Genomic DNA, 17,743 nt, shown 5'->3' with positions numbered 1-17,743 from the left:
TGAAGGTCCCTTCCAATCCACCCTGTTCTATGATCCATACGCTGTATTTTCATCCTTTCCTTTCATGGCTCCCATCTTCTTCCTTTGTGGCTGTTTTCTTCTCAGCAGAGCTTCTCATGCTTTTGATCTCTGCCCCTCTGGCAGGTTGTGTCTCAGGAGAAAATGATGAATACACCATCACCATGCTGCTTGCATAGCAGATGAAGGAAAAATAATAGAGGAGATGCTCTTTGCTTTTAAATAATTGCCATTTTTCTATGGTGTAGCAGAGAGAGCAAAGTAAGTGGCATATACACCTGGGTCGGAGCAATCCCAGGCACAGCCACAGGTTGGGCAGAGAGGAGATTCAGAGCAGCCCTGCAGAGAAGGACTTGGGGGTGTTGGTCAATGAGAAACTGAACATGAGCCGGCTGCAGTGTGCGCTCGCAGCCCAGAAAGCAACCGTATCCTGGGCTGCATCAAAAGGAGCGTGACCAGCAGGTCGAAGGAGGTGATCCTGCCCCTCTGCTCTGCTCTCGTGAGACCTCACTTGGAGCATTGTGTGCAGTTCTGGTGTCCTCAACATAAGAAGGACATGGAACTGTTGGAACAAGTCCAGAGGAGGCCACGAGGATGATCAGGGGCTGGAGCACCTCCTGTATGGAGACAGGCTGAGAAAGTTGGGGCTGTTCAGCCTGGAGAAGAGAAGGCTGCGTGGAGACCTCAGAGCAGCTTCCAGTGTCTGAAGGGGGCCTACAAGGATGCTGGGGAGGGATTCTTCATCAGGGACTGCAGTGACAGGACAAGGGGTGACGGGTTCAAACTGAAACAGGGGAAGTTTAGATTGGATCTAAGGAAGAAATTCTTTCCTGTGAGGGTGGTGAGGCACTGGAATGGGTTGCCCAGGGAGGCTGTGAATGCTCCATCCCTGGCGGTGTTCAAGGCCAGGTTGGACAAAGCCTTGGGTGCCATGGTTTAGTGTGAGGTGTCCCTGCCCATGGCAGAGGGGTTGGAACTGGATGATCTTAAGGTCCTTTCCAACCCAAACTGTTCTATGATTCTATCTGCATGGTGTCAGAGAAGTTCGTTCTGTTGGATGCTGTTTCTCACTGTGCTGCTGACTACAAATCCAGCACATGTTAACTAGGAGTTGTTTCAGGGCAAAGCAGAGGCTTGCCTTTCAGCGTGTAAGAAATAACGTCATTAGGCAGCTTAACTGAGTAGGAGTATTTATTTGCTTTGGAGTAGTGCTGATTGTGAAACGTTTGGAAACCTCATGAAAAGAAACAGAAGCGGGACATTGTGAAATAGGCTGCTCTTGGCCAGCCGAGGCTCGGAGACGTTCTGGGTTGTAGTTTAGAAGGCAGTTTTGCATAATCCTTGATCATTCTGATTCTGTCTGGGCTTTTCTTCATGGCAGATCACATAAAGTCTGCTTGTGCTGGTTTATTCAAAAGGCTGCTGTGCGCACACTGATTTATTCATGGGTTTCCGGGTTCAACCTTTCAAGGACCTGAGTGTTGTTTTGGGTTGTGTTCCCTCCTGGCTTTCTCTGAAAGAAATTCCAATCTCCATAAGTTTTATCCGGCTGCTTTGAACTGGTGGAGGTGGGATAACATCCTCTTTAGCATATTTACGTGTGTATCGTCAGGAGAAGACGGAAAGAAACGAACAAATGGGAGATGTGGTGAGGGCATCTGCTATGGAGGTACCTGCCCTCATCTGAAACAGATCCCAAGTCAAGATCTGTAAGAGAAAACAAACTGTCCAGTGCTATTCCCTTTATTAGGAAAGGTTATTGGGGGGCATTTTTGTCTTCTCTCACTACCGCTGTGCACTCTGGACTTTTATTCTTTGCTGTTGTTATTTTCCCCTCTCTAGGGCCTTCCTAGATTGCCCTCTAGTATCAGTGATAAGTGCTGCAAGAATAAGACTGGAGAAGAATAAACCAGAACAAAGGAGTTTTCTCCTGTCCCTGAGCTGCACTTTGCCTTACCCTCAGTTGTGTTCAGTTGTCTGTTTTCCTGTGGCAGACACATCTACAGTTTGCATTACAAAGGGAAACTAGGAACCGAATAGCAAAGAGAAGTATATTAGTCCTTTTGTTCTTTAGTGTTGCAGGAGATGGTCTTTTGGGAGAGATGATCTTCACATCGCAAGCCTATGGAATAGACTCTTACCCATGGAGCAAAAGGCAGTGAATTTTACCTCTTAACCCCATATCCTTGCAATCTGCAAGAGGAAATAAACAACTGGCTTTTTCACGAGGAAATACTTTACTGAGCTGCATGTCAGCAAATGTGCTGGACTTGTTTGGCCAAAACATGGGATCAGGTTCCTCTGGTTTTAGGGCATGTTGGTAAAATGATGGATTCCTTTTTGTCCGCAGTAAGATTTGTTGTGCAAGAAAGGGCTGTTTGCAGCCTTATCCAGATGTAGGTAACACCACCTGATGACCTCTTAGGCAGAAGCTCTTCCCTGTGAGGGTGCTGAGGCGCTGGCCCAGGGTGCCCAGAGAAGCTGTGGCTGCCCCATCCCTGGCAGTGTTCAAGGCCAGGTTGGACACAGGGGCTTGGAGCAAGCTGCTCCAGTGGAAGGGGTCCCTGCCTGTGGCAGGGGTTGGAGCTGGAGGAGCTTCCCAACCCAAACCAGGCTGGGATTCTATGGTCTGTTCTGTGATTCTATGATCCATTCTGTGATTCTAACTTCTATAGCAAAAGCTTTTAGAAAGGATCACTGAGTGCTTGCTATTCTTCAAGTGCAGCAGTGTCTTCTATTGCATTTGAACAGCAAAATTCAGGTCACAAAAGAGCACTTTGCAGGGGATATGAATGGGCTGCTGTGAAGAGCTGCGAGTGTTTTCTTTGGGAATTGGAACTCATTTATCCTGTCCTCAAATGCATTTGCTTTCGGTTCTGAATAGATGTAAGAAGAGGAAAAGTAAGTTCTTTTCGGGGGGGAAATTCTTTACATTGTTGGTTTTTAGTCAGTGGTACCCTCGGATATTCAGAAGTCACAGGGCACAAAACCAGGCTTGGCAGCTTTCCCAAGCCTTTCTGGTGCTGCCTGTGGTTCTCTGCATGAAGTGCTCCTCTCTGGGATTTGAAGTCCCCCCTGTTTGTCAAAAAGCTTCAGCTTTGGCTCTGCAAGTAGGGCTGAGGCTGAGGAAAGATGCTTCTGTATGAGGGAGTAAAAGCTGATATGACTAGTTGCTGGTAAACAACATTCTTTGCTTAGATAAAGGCTCTTAAGAATATAAATTCAATAGACTTCAAGTTTATGCCTGCTCTTATGTCTTTTGTATGAGGGAAGAATCGACTGCTTTCTTTTGTTGTCAGGCTTCTGTTAAGAGGAATAAACATTCCCTTTCATATACAAACTATTCGGTACAATAGGTAAATAGGTAGTAGTTACTCTATTCAGGAGGCATTCAGTCTCTGTGTCAGCTTACTCCAGTTCTTTTGGCAGATCATTATATGGGTCTGTACTGTGTCCAGTCTCAAATACTGTAAATGGTCTTGCCCAGCATCCTCGCTTCTCTCGGCCAGCCCTGGAGAACTAAAAAACTGGAGGATCTCACAGAACATGGAAGGATGTAAAGAAACAGCCAGAGGCATCCAGAAGTGTGAAGCAATGAGTGAGGTGGGAATAGAGTGTGAGAGCCTTTAGGATAGGAAAGAAATGTGGATGTGGTGAGTCAGATGGAGCTTTATGAAAGAGCAGGTGGTGGGAAGATGATAGAATCACAGCATGGTTTGGTTTGGAAGGGATCTTAAAGCTCATGCAGTTCCAACCCCCTGCTATGGGCAGGGATGCCTTCCACTAGAGCAGCTTGCTCCAAGCCCTGTCCGGCCTTGCCTTGAGTAATTCCAGGGATGAAATACTTTGAATCCACGTTTATCTTTCAGAAGAGCCATGTTGATTACTTCAGGGTTTTCTATTGACATTTCTTTCTGCAGCCATTCCTTCTTCTAGAAGGAATGATAGCCTTGATAGCCTCTACATCCCAATTTGTCTGCGTTCCTCGGTCAGTGACATGGCTATTGTAGTGCAGGTAATTAAGCCAAGCAAGAGGGCTTAATAAACAGGTCCCTAAAGAATGTGGCTTTATCTTCCTGAGATGGGCTTGAGAGTTCTTACACCTTTGAGACCAGGGTTGTTCCGAGGGTTGGTTGGCTGTCCACATTCACATTGGCCAGATATTGGAGTACTTAAGGAGTTCTGTTAAAGAAAAACAATCTGAAAACACTGCTCTGTGAAAATGATGATTACTCAGATTCATTTTACTTCCAATGCACATAAATACCTTCAGTTTAAACTGGTTTATTAATACTGATGCATTCACTATTGTTGCTTCGCTCCCTTTTATCTCCCTTCCAACGTTGTTTTCTTGTTCTTCTTTTCCAGTGGTCTTATCGTTCCTGAGAAAGACAGCAACGAAACGGTACCAGAAGTTGTAGCTACTTCTGGATATGCTCTTCTGCACTTCTTCAGTGATGCTGCTTACAATTTGACAGGGTTTAACATCACATATAAGTAAGTAGTCCCACTTCCAAGTGATGCTGCAGGTTGAGTAAAAGGAGGTTTCCTCTTTCCTCAGTTCTGTCCTGAAATAAAGCAATTGTCATTGAAGCATGTCATTATGAGTAGATATTGATACTTACATTCGTATCTTTATTATAGCCTTGCAACAGCTAATAACTGTAATGTGCTCGGCATTACCTTCAGTTGTCAATTGTAAGTGTGGGCAAATGTTTGCTCTGAAAGGCATCATGTCATTTATTTTATGTTATTAGCTGTGTTTGGTTGTATTCAGTCAACCAGAATTGATGGATATTGTGCACGTGGCTGTTCTTATGCATTCTGCATAGATACTTCTGCACAAACACACCTTTGCCTGAGCACATGTTTCACTTGGGGCACTGGACTGTGCTTGCTGTTGAGGTTTTCATTGGGATGCTCTTTCTAATTCAGTCCTTGGATTGAATCACTTAACTCTGGCTTCTTTTTCCTGTTGTCTTTGCTTCGTGCATTAAATGTTATAGGCAGATTCTTCTGTTTAGAATCATAGAATAGTTGGGGTTGGAAAGGATCTTAAGATCATCCAGTTCCAACCCCGTGCCATGGGCAGGGAACCCGTGCCTCCAAGGGAGACATGGATTCCTAATATGTATTTAATCCTTATTGATAAGCTGTTATAAGTTATTCTAGGGGATTCCCTAATTCATGGACTGCTTTTGGAAAAGTTTTGTTTGGAATTAAACGATTCCAGTGTGGACATACTAACAGAGATAGAATGTCCTGCTTCTGGTGAGGATCAGGTATATGCAGGAACAACAAATTCACAGCCCAAATCATGCTTGTGCTGCTGTGGGAGATGTGAATTTGGGTGTAAATTGCAGAAGTTCTGATCTCTGTTTCACAGAGAAATCCTTGGTCACAACGGACGTTGTGCAAAAATCGAATGTTCTCCTTAAAAAGAGGGGTTTGAATACCCGTCTTGGTGCTTTCGTCCTCGTTAAGCACCTAAATGTACAGTGGATTCTTAGCCTTTGTAAAACGTGGGGTATCCAGCACCCCTTGAGAGCTCCCGAAGGAAATGAGCCTGCACAGGTTACTTGGAACAGCCCCTGAAGCTGCGGCGTTGTCAGGGGCTGGTTGATCCCATAAACCATGTCACCATCTACTGCCCGCTGTCTGTATTGCACAGTTATGGTACAAGGGCGTCTCTTAGGGAGTAACGGGCCAGTTATAAGTTCCTTTAAGATATTCTTTTATTTCGTTAACTCTTCACCTTATTGATTATTTCAAACAATCTACAAGTACTGGGTTGTTTGTTGGGTTTTTTGGGGGGTTTATGTCCTATGTGTTCTGATGATAAGGTTTGCTAATATTTCTGCCAGCAGTAGGTAAAAGGCTGTATTTGTTTTGATATTTCAGTTTCAGAGAGGCACAGACTGGTTCGGGTTGGAAGGGAGCTTAAAGCTCGTCCAGCTCCAACCCCTGCCATGGGCAGGGACCCCTTCCACTGGAGCAGCTTGCTCCAAGCCCCTGTGTCCAACCTGGCCTTGAACACTGCCAGGGATGGGGCAGCCACAGCTTCTCTGGGCACCCTGTGCCAGCGCCTCAGCACCCTCCCAGGGAAGAGCTTCTGCCTAAGAGCTCATCTCAGTCTCCCCTCTGGCAGGTTAAAGCCATTGCCCTTGGCCTGTCCCTACAGGCCCTTGTCCCAAGCCCCTCTCCAGGTTTCCTGCAGCCCCTTTAGGCACTGGAGCTGCTCTAAGGTCTCCCCTTCAGGAGCCTTCTCTTGTCCAGGCTGCCCCAGCCCAGCTCTCTCAGCCTGGCTCCAGAGCAGAGCTGCTCCAGCCCTCGCAGCATCTCCATGGCCTCCTCTGGCCTCGCTCCAGCAGCTCCACGTCCCTCTTGTGCTGCTGCCCCAGAGCTGGATCAGGGCTGCAGGGGGGGTCTCCCCAGAGCACAGCAGAGGGGCAGGATCCCCTCCCTGAGCTGCTGCTCACGCTCTGGGGGTGCACCCAGCACACGGGGGGGTTCTGGGCTCAAGCGCTCACTGAAGCTGGGTCATGGGGAGCTTCTCCTCATCCAACACCCCCAAGTGCTGCTCCTCAGGGCTGCTCCATCCATTCTTTGCCCAGCCTGTGTTTGTGCTTGCGGTTGCCCCCACCCACGTGAAGGACCTTGTTGTACTTCCTGAGCTTCAACAGTCTTTCTAGTTATTACTGGACATAGGTACCCAACAAACACTAGTGAAATTGGGGTCTTGGAGCCAGTGACTCCACTTGTCACGTGACAGGGAGGATATTGTGAGTTATACTGATTGATGGCCTGTCAAAACCTGGAATTCAGAAATGAATAGGATCTCTGAGTTTGGGTCTTCACCAAGGAGGTGTCTGATGTTGCCCAGCTACATTACAGATACTGTATAATTAGAAATGATGCAAAACAGGCCCATCTTTGGCTCGGGGCTCATCTCAAGTGTGTTCCCTTGCTAAGCTGATCCCCGAATAGCACCTAATTGTGAGTAGTCTCAGTATAAATTAGACACCACAAAAGCCTTATGCACTGATTAAACCCCTCACTTACTGTTGGGTGTTTTGAGGCAATTCATTTGCCTTACCACTGGCTAGAAATATTGATACTTGTTTCAGAGAAGTTGTAAGTTTAACTCATTGAGTAGCTCTGTAGATGACAATATATAGGCAATCTATAGGCGGCAAATCCCTGCGGGTCCATGACATCAGGTTCTAGATGAGCAGCTCTCTGTGGGTTTGCATGTTAACACACAGCTGTATTAAGTTCTATATTGTATTCATTAATAAGAGGAACAGCTTGGGAATCTGTTTCATTACTGACAGAGCTCCTTTCCCTGATGTTTGCAGTTTCAATATGTGTCCCAATAATTGCTCGGGCCGAGGGGAGTGCAAGCTCAATAACAGCAGCAATGCTCTGGAATGTGAATGTGCCAAATACTGGAAGGGAGAAGCCTGCGATATTCCCTACTGCACAAATGACTGTGGGGCACCCGAGAGAGGACACTGCAACTTCAATGATACCAAGGCATGTTTGTGCTCTGCAGGCTGGCAAGGTGAGTCTCCTGAGCAATGTTTGATGCCTTGTCTATGCACTTCCAGGTTAACTGGGAGTGTTTGAGTGTTTTGCTGGACATGTAATAGCATTTTTGCTGAAAGCAGGGTATCTCTGTTTTTATACCAAAAGATCATACTTGATTTGTATCAAATGCTTTTAAAAGCTACTGTGATAGGTTGGTGCTTTTAAAAGCAACTATTACAGGTCGGTACTTTTAAAAGTACCAACCTGTTGTGTGTAGGCTTCAGATAAAAGCTTTAAACCTTGTTCCCCTGTACCTAAAGCAGATTTGAGCCTGGTACCACCATTGAACCCACGAAATGCCTTTTCATGTCAGCTGTGCTGGTCAGCCCTATCTTAGCAATGATTTGGACCAAACTTGCATATTCCCTTTGCAAAGATAGACTGATATGCATGAATGAGTCTTGTATGAAATGCACTCAGCTTCAGTGCTGGCAGCACCTCCTACCACCACTGAGCTGTGCTGCAGAAGCTGACAGTGTGTTAGGCACTGTGGAAAGAATCCAGGTTACCAAAATGAGCATCCTGAAGAGAGTGCACCCAGTACTGAGGTTAGCACGTCCGCCTTTTGGATGTAAAACCAGCCACAGGTATACTTCAGGGCTTGTACTCAGCTGGAAGACCACATCCCCTTATCCTAGAATCACAGACTAGTTTGGGATGGAAGGGTTCTTAAAGCTCATCTCTTTGCCAGCCCTGGAAAACTAAAAGGCTGGAGGGTATCACAGAACATGGAAGGGTGTAAAGAAACAGCCAGAGGCATCCAGAAGTGCTAAGGAATAAATGAGGTGGGAATAGTAAGTGTGAGAGCCTTTAGGGTAGAAAAGAAATGTGGATGTGATGAATCAGATGGAACTTTATAAAAGAGCAGGTGGTAGGAAGATCATGGAATGGTTTGTGTTGGAGGGGACCTTAAAGCTCCTGCAGCTCCAACCCCTGCCACGGGCAGGGACCCCTTCCACTGGAGCAGCTTGCTCCAAGCCCCTGTGTCCAACCTGGCCTTGAACACTGCCAGGGATGGGGCAGCCACAGCTTCTCTGGGCACCCTGTGCCAGCGCCTCAGCACCCTCCCAGGGAAGAGCTTCTGCCTAAGAGCTCAGCTCAGTCTCCCCTCTGGCAGGTTCAAGCCATTGCCCTTGGCCTGTCCCTACAGGCCCTTGTCCCAAGCCCCTCTCCAGGTTTCCTGCAGCCCCTTTAGGCACTGGAGCTGCTCTAAGGTCTCCCCTTCAGGAGCCTTCTCTTGTCCAGGCTGCCCCAGCCCAGCTCTCTCAGCCTGGCTCCAGAGCAGAGCTGCTCCAGCCCTCGCAGCATTTCTGGTGGCCTTCCTTTTATGCAGTTTAGTGCCTCCTGATGCTTTTCTGGAGTCTGGTGGGTCACTGACAGCATGGGCGGGTCACTGACAGCATGGGCAGGTCACAGGGAGCTGCCTGGCAATGAGGAAGATCATTTTAAAAGCAGCAGAAACACAGGAAAAAAGAAGTGAGCAATTCATGACTGGGAAGGAGAGGAATGAAAAGAGGGGAAGATAGTTATAGACCCTTGGGTTTTTACAGCATGCTGCTGAGCAGCTCTTCTGACGCTTTTGCAAGCTGTGTTGGGGCTTTTGTGGTGGGCACATGGTAGGTAGGAAAGTGCTGAAGATACCCAATTAGTGTGGAGGGGGAAGGGGTATGCATCGTGCGCCTTCAAATCACAGGAGAGGAAAACTGAGCTCCGTTACCTGTTTGTCACCCCTGGTGCAGGGTATTGACCTTTAGCTGAATACAGGCTTTGGAAAGGAATCAACCTGATTTTAAAACCTTATTTTCCCAGGTCCTGGCTGTTCAATCCCTGTTCCTGCAAACCAGTCGTTTTGGACCCGGGACGAATATTCTCTTCCCAAACTTCCTAGAGCATCTCACAAAACAGTCATCCACGACAATAAAATGTGGATTGTTGGAGGCTATGTCTTCAATCATTCTGACTCTCAGAAGGTTTTAGCGTGAGTATAAACCCAGATAATAAAGTCTTAAGTAGAGGAGCTCAGATATGAGGATTATTTTTAGCAGATGCCATCTGACATGCTGTGCTTTAGCCTGCGCTTCGTCTCCAGGGGAAAACAGCCCTAATAAAAACTGGGATTCATGATTGAGGTGTGGGAAAATGTTGCTGAAGGGTGCTAATTTGGGAAAAGGAAAGGTATGGTGTTCCTGATGTTCAGTGAATCCTTGGTTCATCGGCTTCTGACAGCATTTAACTGTTCACTGTGGCTTTCTGGGCTGGCTCCTCAGTTATATCTAGCCTTGTATTCAAAGAGGGTAGGTCTGCCTCAGTGTTATTAGCCCTTCTTTCTATTATATCTGTGTGACTTCAGAGTGCTTGGTTCCTTAATTAATACATATTGATTGCTATGGATGTTTACCCATAATGGTTGGGATGCCAAACAGGGAGTGACATTTGGGATGGTGACATTTATGCAATTCAGAGATTTAATAGTAACTAAGATAACAAATGGAAATCCCTCATTAAATATAAAAGCAAACAACCCAAACAGAATAAAACCCCAAACATTTCCATTTCCTCTTGTGCTTGATGGGATTTGGGCACATTTAGGCAAAAGCTGGATTTCTTTATCAAGGTTACCTGCATACCTCTCTTTCATGGGCCTAAGCATGAGCTGTGTGTCCTGTACTTGGGTCCAGAGGTTATAGTTCCTGTAGGGGAAGTTAAAGAGGAGCTGAAAATGCACCCCTTAGTTATAGAATTACATGCACAATGCACCCTTAGTTGCTGATTACATCCACAATTTACTGTTTCAAAGTCATGCCTGAGTTTTCTGTATATACCCTGTGGCTTCATTGAATGCTCTCTCAGAGGTGATTGTATCTTCTAAGGCTGTCAGCCTGGCGAGCATGGTTCATGCTTTTATCTCAACAGCCACAGGCGATTTGCAGGGCAGAGGGTTTATCTTGTTTCGAGTTCACAGGAAAAAATACACTTGAATGACAAAGGCATCATTAAAAAGTGCCTTTTAAACCAGGGCAGGTTTTATTTAATTGAGTAGTTGGTACTTATCTGAGCTTAGTGTAAAGTTGTTCTGCTGTTCTGGGTGGACCGTGTGGTGTAAGTTAAGTCATAGCTTAATAGACAATGCAGTAGTATTCCCACAAGCAGTCATTTTCTCAACTTCAGTACTTCTCAGAGGATGAATTCAGTTTGTATTATACAGGTATGATCTGATGTCTGAAGAGTGGCTCCCACTGGCCAGCACTGTGAACTCAGTAGAGATGAGATACGGTCATTCCCTGGCGTTACATGAGGTAAGTTCAGTGCTGCAGCCTCACTTCCCAGCTGGTTTTCCCTTCTTCTGCGCACCCCTTTGAACAAATCAGTTTTGCTTTGGGAGAAGCATTGGTCCATGATTGGCCCTGTGTGTACTTGTACTCCAGGGAATCACAGCCACAGGTTGGGCAGAGAAGAGATTCAGAGCAGCCCTGCAGAGAAGGACTTGGGGGTGTTGGTCAATGAGAAAATGAACATGAGCCGGCTGCAGTGTGCGCTCGCAGCCCAGAAAGCAACCGTATCCTGGGCTGCATCAAGAGGAGCGTGACCAGCAGGTCGAAGGAGGTGATCCTGCCCCTCTACTCTGCTCTCGTGAGACCTCACTTGGAGCATTGTGTGCAGTTCTGGTGTCCTCAACATCAAAAGGACATGGAACTGTTGGAACAAGTCCAGAGGAGGCCACGAGGATGATCAGGGGCTGGAGCACCTCCTGTATGGAGACAGGCTGAGAAAGTTGGGGCTGTTGAGCCTGGAGAAGAGAAGGCTGCATGGAGACCTCAGAGCAGCTTCCAGTATCTGAAGGGGGCCTATAAGGATGCTGGGGAGGGACTCTTCATCAGGGACTGCAGTGACAGGACAAGGGGTAACGGGTTCAAACTGAAACAGGGGAAGTTTAGATTGGATCTAAGGAAGAAATTCTTTCCTGTGAGGGTGGTGAGGCACTGGAATGGGTTGCCCAGGGAGGTTGTGAATGCTCCATCCCTGGTGGTGTTCAAGGCCAGGTTGGATGAGGCCTTGGGTGCCATGGTTTAGTGTGAGGTGTCCCTGCCCATCCAGTTCCAACCCTCCTGCTATGATCTTAAGGTCCTTTCCAACCCAAACTATTCTATGATTCTATGAATCCTTGTGCTGGTGTCAGAGGAATTCTCTAGTGCTTTTGCTGTGTGTTGCTTCTTTGCCCTTTTCTCAGAGATATTAGGGCTGACTGAGGTCAGTGGATGCGTTATTTCCTTCTTGCTGTCTGTGCTTACAAGACATTCCTGATGGCTGGAGTCTGCTGGAGTTCATCTCGTTCCCCATCTGCCTTTTGTGTAGACCACGTAAATGTGTTCATGAGCTCCCTTGTCCAAGGCACTGAATCAGAGCGGGTGAATTAAGGAGTTTTGGAGCCTGCTTTGCTTCTGCATTAGACCCATGAATGTGTTCTTCCAGCATCTGAAACAAGAAGTGGCTTTGCCTGTTTCTCAGCTCCTTTCTCACCTGCATGCCTTGCTGTGGGTGCAGGCCATGTGAGAGCAGGATGGCAAGGTCTTTGAGAAGGAAATGAGCTAATCCTTGAGTGACCTTTGGTTTTGAAATGTTAATTAGCTCATCACACTGCAAGCCTATGTAGAGCATAATTAGAAACACTTGAAACAACTCCAGGCAGCACTGCTCACAAACAGAACACTTGAGCAGCCTGGGAGGATGGAAATCCCTACCTGCAAGGGCTCCATGCACAATCTCCCAATAACTGTTCAACAGTAGGGTATGGTGAGTGGTTTATCAGCAATGATGGGCTGTAGTTCTCTGGAATTTCCCAAGAAGCACCAGCCATAGTAGAGAATTTCCTCTTCCAAGGTTGCCACCTTGTCCATAGGGAGACAGTGGTCCACTACATGCTTTGGTGGATTCTGAGATGCCTGGAGAACCCCACAAAGGAAACTGGGTAGAGTTTTGGAACTTAGCTTTTACAGGATGTTTAATAGAACCCTGTCTATCCTGGCTCCCTTCTTTGCAAAGGTGCTCGTTTTTTCAGTACATTAAATTGGACTTTGAAGGCAAAGTACTTTTAATGTTACATACACAGGCATTTCCATCCTAACTGCCTTTCTTACCAGCTATCTTCTGCTGTTTGCATTTGCAGGCTGTGGGAGGGCTTCAGACTGACTTCAGGTGCTAACTTTGAGTACCTTTGGGAGCCTCTGAGCTCCATTTATGGTGAAAACAGACCTAGTCAGGACAGGTAGTGAAATCTAAAGAGCAAGTCAGCTCACCCCAAAGGAGGCACATCTTCCCTGCTTTTGATCAGTTGAATTATTCTCCAGGCTCCACTATATAGCCTGTATCAGCACCAGTGCCACAGCAGGGCCAGGGCAGTGATTGTGTCCCTGTACTGGGCACTGGTGAGGCTGCACCTCGAATCCTATGCTCAGCTCTGAGCCCCTCACTACAAGAGAGACATTGAGGTGCTGGAGCAGGGCCAGAGAAGGGCACTGGAGCTGAAGCAGGGCCTGGAGCACAGTGTGATGGGGAAGGGCTGAGGGACCTGGGGGGTTCAGTCTGGAGAAGAGAAGGCTCAGGGGGGACCTGATCGCTCCCTGCAAGTGCCTGAGAGGAGGATGGAGCCAGGAGGGGCTGGGCTCTGCTCCCAAGGAACAAGGGATGGGACAAGAGGAACCGGCCTCAAGCTGCACCAGGGCAGGTTTAGATGGAGCTGAGGAACAATTCCTGCCCCAGAGGGTGCTCAGGCATTGGAACAGGCTGCCCAGGGCAGGGCTGCAGTCACCGTCCCTGCAAGTGTTCACAGCCTGTGGAGGCGAGGCCTCAGTGCCATGGGTTAGTGGTGGCCTTGGCAGTGCTGGGAATGGTTGGGCTGGATGAGCTTAAAGGGCTTTTCCAACCATTGCTTTTCCGTCTGTTACCTGAAGGCCAGTCCTGCCCCATGCACCTTTCCTCTCCATACCTTGATATTGGGTGAATTGTGTATGTTTTAGGTATTCTGACGTTACAGACTTGAATACAAACCCTGGCAGTTGTGGGTGCTTTCATATATAATGTGACTGGTGAAGGATATATGTTTCTCTTTGAGAGAGGAGAAAAACTTATGCTGAGAGAAGATAAAGGATCACAACTTTATTTTGTGTGTATTAGCAAGTTGAGCTGTTCCCGTAATGCCAAACTCCCTGCCTTCGTTTTCAATGTTAAATCTGCTTTCTTTCAGGATGATATCTACATGTACGGTGGAAAAATAGATGCGACGGGGAACGTGACCAGCCAGCTGTGGGTGTTCCACATCCCTACCCAGACCTGGGCTCAAGTGACACCGCAAGCCAAGGAGCAGTACGCGGTTGTTGGCCACTCAGCTCACATCATCACGGGGCCAGGCGACAGCGCGGTCATGCTCGTCATCTTTGGGCACTGCCCTCTTTATGGGTATATCAGCAACGTCCAGGAGTACAACCTGAGTGAGTGGGGCCCTGTCGCGGATGGAGTCTCTCTTGTCTCATAAGAGAGAAGTAGCAAGATGTTGATTGATACAAAACAGTGATTTAACCAAGTTTGATGTTAAGCGTGACAGTGATTTAACAAGATTCAATGGGAAGTAAATATGCAGCTTAACTCTTGCTGAGTCATGAGGTTCAAAAAGGACCCCCTTGTGTTCTAAACAACTTCTCAGAGAGGGACAGCTGGATCCAGAGTCAGTCTTGACTTGATCCGTGGTTTATGTCTGAAGGATTTAGGCTCTTAGATTGTTTTACCCAAAGAGGGCATGTACTGGTAGGACAAGGGGGAATGATGAGATCTGAGGCAGAAGTTCTTCCCTGTGAAGGTGCTGATTTTAGAGTCCAAAAGGTTTCTGGTATTGCCAGTGGAGAAGTGTAGGAAGCTCTCCAGATGAACTGAGCTTGTGCCTAACTCAGCTGCTCTGAAGTGTCACTCTGGAGGCATGTCCCTTGCCCTGCTTGCAAGAGAACACAGTTAAGCACAGGACATTCCCAACAGGAATGTATTGGTTATTGCCAGAAATAGTGGCCCTACCTGCCCATTGGACCTGTTATCTCTGTCCTTTGGTCATCCTGATCCAGGGGTTCCGCTGGAGTCCACTGGTGTCCACTTGCGTGAGTTCTCCTCCTCTGGAGAAAACCAGGATGTGTGGGGCAGTGATTTGGTTTTCCCATATGTGACCTTGTAGACTATCTAATTCCTTTGCTTTTTATGTGCCTGATCTTTCCTGGAGTTGGGAAGCCAGAGTGAGGGTTTCATTCTGCACTTGCTCCAGAGATTTGATATGTAATTTGACATTTTTGTTTCAGTTGCCATTATGTTACATCTAGAGTGCTTCAAACCAATGTTATTTTAGTGGGTGAGATATAGGACCATTAATCACATATTAGTTTTTAACTGCAGTGTTCTTCGCAGTCATACTTGTCTTCAGTGCTGCCTGGCTTTATATATATATAGATATAAAATGAAAGTGCTCTTGGGTGCTATTCCAAATCAAGCCATTTTCATGTCATTGAAATGCAATGTATTATTTCTGCATTTTTTCCTCTCATTTTTACTTCGCTTGTCTGCAAAGAAGGTAATAAATGACTGCAGAAGAGATATTTCTGCTCCAATTAAAGATACTTGACAATAGTTCTTGACAACAGACTCCTTGAAGGAGGGTATTTCTGGGTATGAAGTGACAGAGACAGTGTCTAGATCTGAGTCAAGAGAAAACCCAGTTTGTTCCACAGTGAGATTGGTTGGTAAGTTCTTATTAATGGGGATGAATTAACCGTGTTCTATCACCTTTTTCATTTCTCAGCCACAAATACATGGAGCATTTTACAGACGAGCGGAGCTTTGGTGCAAGGAGGGTATGGTCACAGTAGTGTTTATGACACACATACGAGATCCATTTATATCCATGGAGGTTACAAAGCATTCAGTGCCAACAAATACAGGCTAGCAGATGACTTGTACAAATATGAAGTTGATACCCGTATGTGGTAAGTAGTTCTCCTTCCTGTGTACCACTCATCATCTGTGCTTGTCATGGACAAGAGGATGGGGTATTTGATAAGGTTGCAGTTGTACATTTGTCTGCATTCAAGATAGATACTGTGCTCTTCTATCTGTGATTGTTATGTCCCTTTATGAATAGGGAATCATGTAATCACATATAATCAAGGCTGTGAATGAGCCGAGAAGTCCATTTTAATCTATTGTTGTATTAAAGATGAACAGAGAAACCATTGGCTGGGATTTTCTTGTCAGCAGTACAGGCTGTGCAGATGAGTGTGTCTACTGTAGGCAAGTGAGTGATAATTCATTCCACAGTTAAATCTGCAACAGAACTTCTATTATAACCCCATTTTCTCCTGGCTCTGTAACTGCTTGAAATGTTCATTTCTTAAGCTGAAATCTTCGGTGATTTATTTCTGCCCAAAGGTGAGTTTTATTAAAAACCCACAGCAAAACTTCACAGCTTTGAGCTGTGGAGGTGAAATACATTTTCCTCTATTGGAAGTTCTTCTGAAAGTTGTTTCTAAATGCTCCTGACAAAAAGGAGACTGAATTCTGAGCATGGGAACTGTAGTTTGAGCATTTACACATGTAAATTAGAGTGACCGTATCTCTTCTGTGAGACTTAAAAATAGCCTGTACTTCTGCAACAACTGGGAGTCTATACGATGAGTAAAGTAACTAGTGACTAATTGCCAAACCCCTTCCTTCCTGCTCCATTGTACATCCAGTTACAGCCATGCTTCCTTTTGTGGTTCATTCAATCCTCTGCTTCAGCCATGAGCAGGCAAATCTGGCTGAATAGGCAGAAAATTATGACAAATGTGACAGTATTCTCCCAAACCACTGCAGCATCAACTTCCTTTATTTCATCAGTCTCGTGAGGGTGCTGAGGCGCTGGCCCAGGGTACCCAGAGAAGCTGTGGCTGCCCCATCCCTGGCAGTGTTCAAGGCCAGGTTGGACACAGGGGCTTGGAGCAAGCTGCTCCAGTGGAAGGGGTCCCTGCCTGTGGCAGGGGTTGGAGCTGGATGATCTTTAAGGTCCCTTCCAACCTGAACTATTCTGTGATGGTATGGATGTGGCCACATCAGGGTTTCCCTGCAATCCCACCCTCTCAAGGTAGTAGGGGAATGCCACAAAGGGTGACCCTCTGTATTCAGTGCCATTAATCAAGCTGACTAAAGGTGATGCGAGCAGCAAGTCTGATTAACGCTCCCCATGATTTAGTCATGGATGAGGCCTTGAGTTTTGCAGGTATTAAGCTTGTCAGCAGCTGCACAGATTTCCATAAAATAGGAGGTTTATTTTAGTTTTGAGGAACAGATGATGCCCAGTTTGAAATGATTCTTTAGGTTGCTCTAAAAGTGGAGTTACTGTGACATTTGCATGACTAGTTAATATTTACTATGAGTATTTCATGTTTACTATGAAATTACAGGACTGTTCCCAGGCAGTGCCTGTATCAGCAGGTTTAGCTGATCATGCTCAAAAACCCAGTTAGTGTGAACACTTGGCGATGCCTAGGAAAGGAATTGATGAATTTCAGCCCCATAGCTTTGGGAAGAGGCTTTCCTTGATGTATTTCTCCTATAAATTGGCAGGCAGATGAGAAAATGAAATTATAGGAGGAATTAAACAGCATGGAAACAAAGTTGTTAAATACTGCCCTCACACTCCTTTTTGATCCCCTAAACCTTCTTCAACTTGGAGGTATGAATTGTCCTGTCTTTTCCAGCTACTAATCAGTGTTATTAATACATACACTCTTATTTTTGAAGGACTATACTTAAAGACAGCAGATTTTTCCGCTACTTGCACACGGCTGTGATAGTGAGTGGAACCATGCTGGTGTTTGGAGGAAACACGCACAACGACACCTCCATGAGCCACGGTGCAAAGTGCTTCTCTTCAGATTTTATGGCATATGATATTGGTAAGTTGTCGCAAAAATGATCGTAATAATAAAAAGCATCTTGGCTAGACCAAAAGAGCTTTCGTGGACTGATTTCCATGCTGGGTAGATGATACCAAATGCTACTAAGAGCGCTGCAGAAGAATGTGTAACGAAGAGAGGCTCATTTACCTCGCTACACATTACCAAGC

At 46.3% G+C, this 17,743-nt stretch overlaps 1 protein-coding gene across 1 annotated transcript in view; it reads left to right on the top strand.

Annotated features, from left to right (window-relative positions):
• Window positions 1–17,743, top strand: part of ATRN (attractin) — a gene marked incomplete at both ends in the record, with an annotated part of 172,601 nt that overhangs the window by 52,828 nt on the left and 102,030 nt on the right. The window contains 7 exons of the mRNA XM_080619602.1: window positions 4,387–4,515; window positions 7,377–7,582; window positions 9,418–9,586; window positions 10,814–10,904; window positions 13,850–14,093; window positions 15,440–15,623; window positions 17,419–17,573. Coding sequence (XP_080475728.1) covers window positions 4,387–4,515; window positions 7,377–7,582; window positions 9,418–9,586; window positions 10,814–10,904; window positions 13,850–14,093; window positions 15,440–15,623; window positions 17,419–17,573 — 1,178 coding nt within the window. The remainder of the gene's footprint in view (window positions 1–4,386; window positions 4,516–7,376; window positions 7,583–9,417; window positions 9,587–10,813; window positions 10,905–13,849; window positions 14,094–15,439; window positions 15,624–17,418; window positions 17,574–17,743) is intronic.

The sequence above is a fragment of the Psittacula echo genome (assembly GCF_963264785.1).
Source record: "Psittacula echo genome assembly, chromosome: 1".
Taxonomy (NCBI): Eukaryota; Metazoa; Chordata; class Aves; order Psittaciformes; family Psittacidae; genus Psittacula; species Psittacula echo.
The sequence above is the reverse complement of the archived record's forward strand: the minus strand, read 5'-3'. Positions and strand labels throughout refer to the sequence as shown.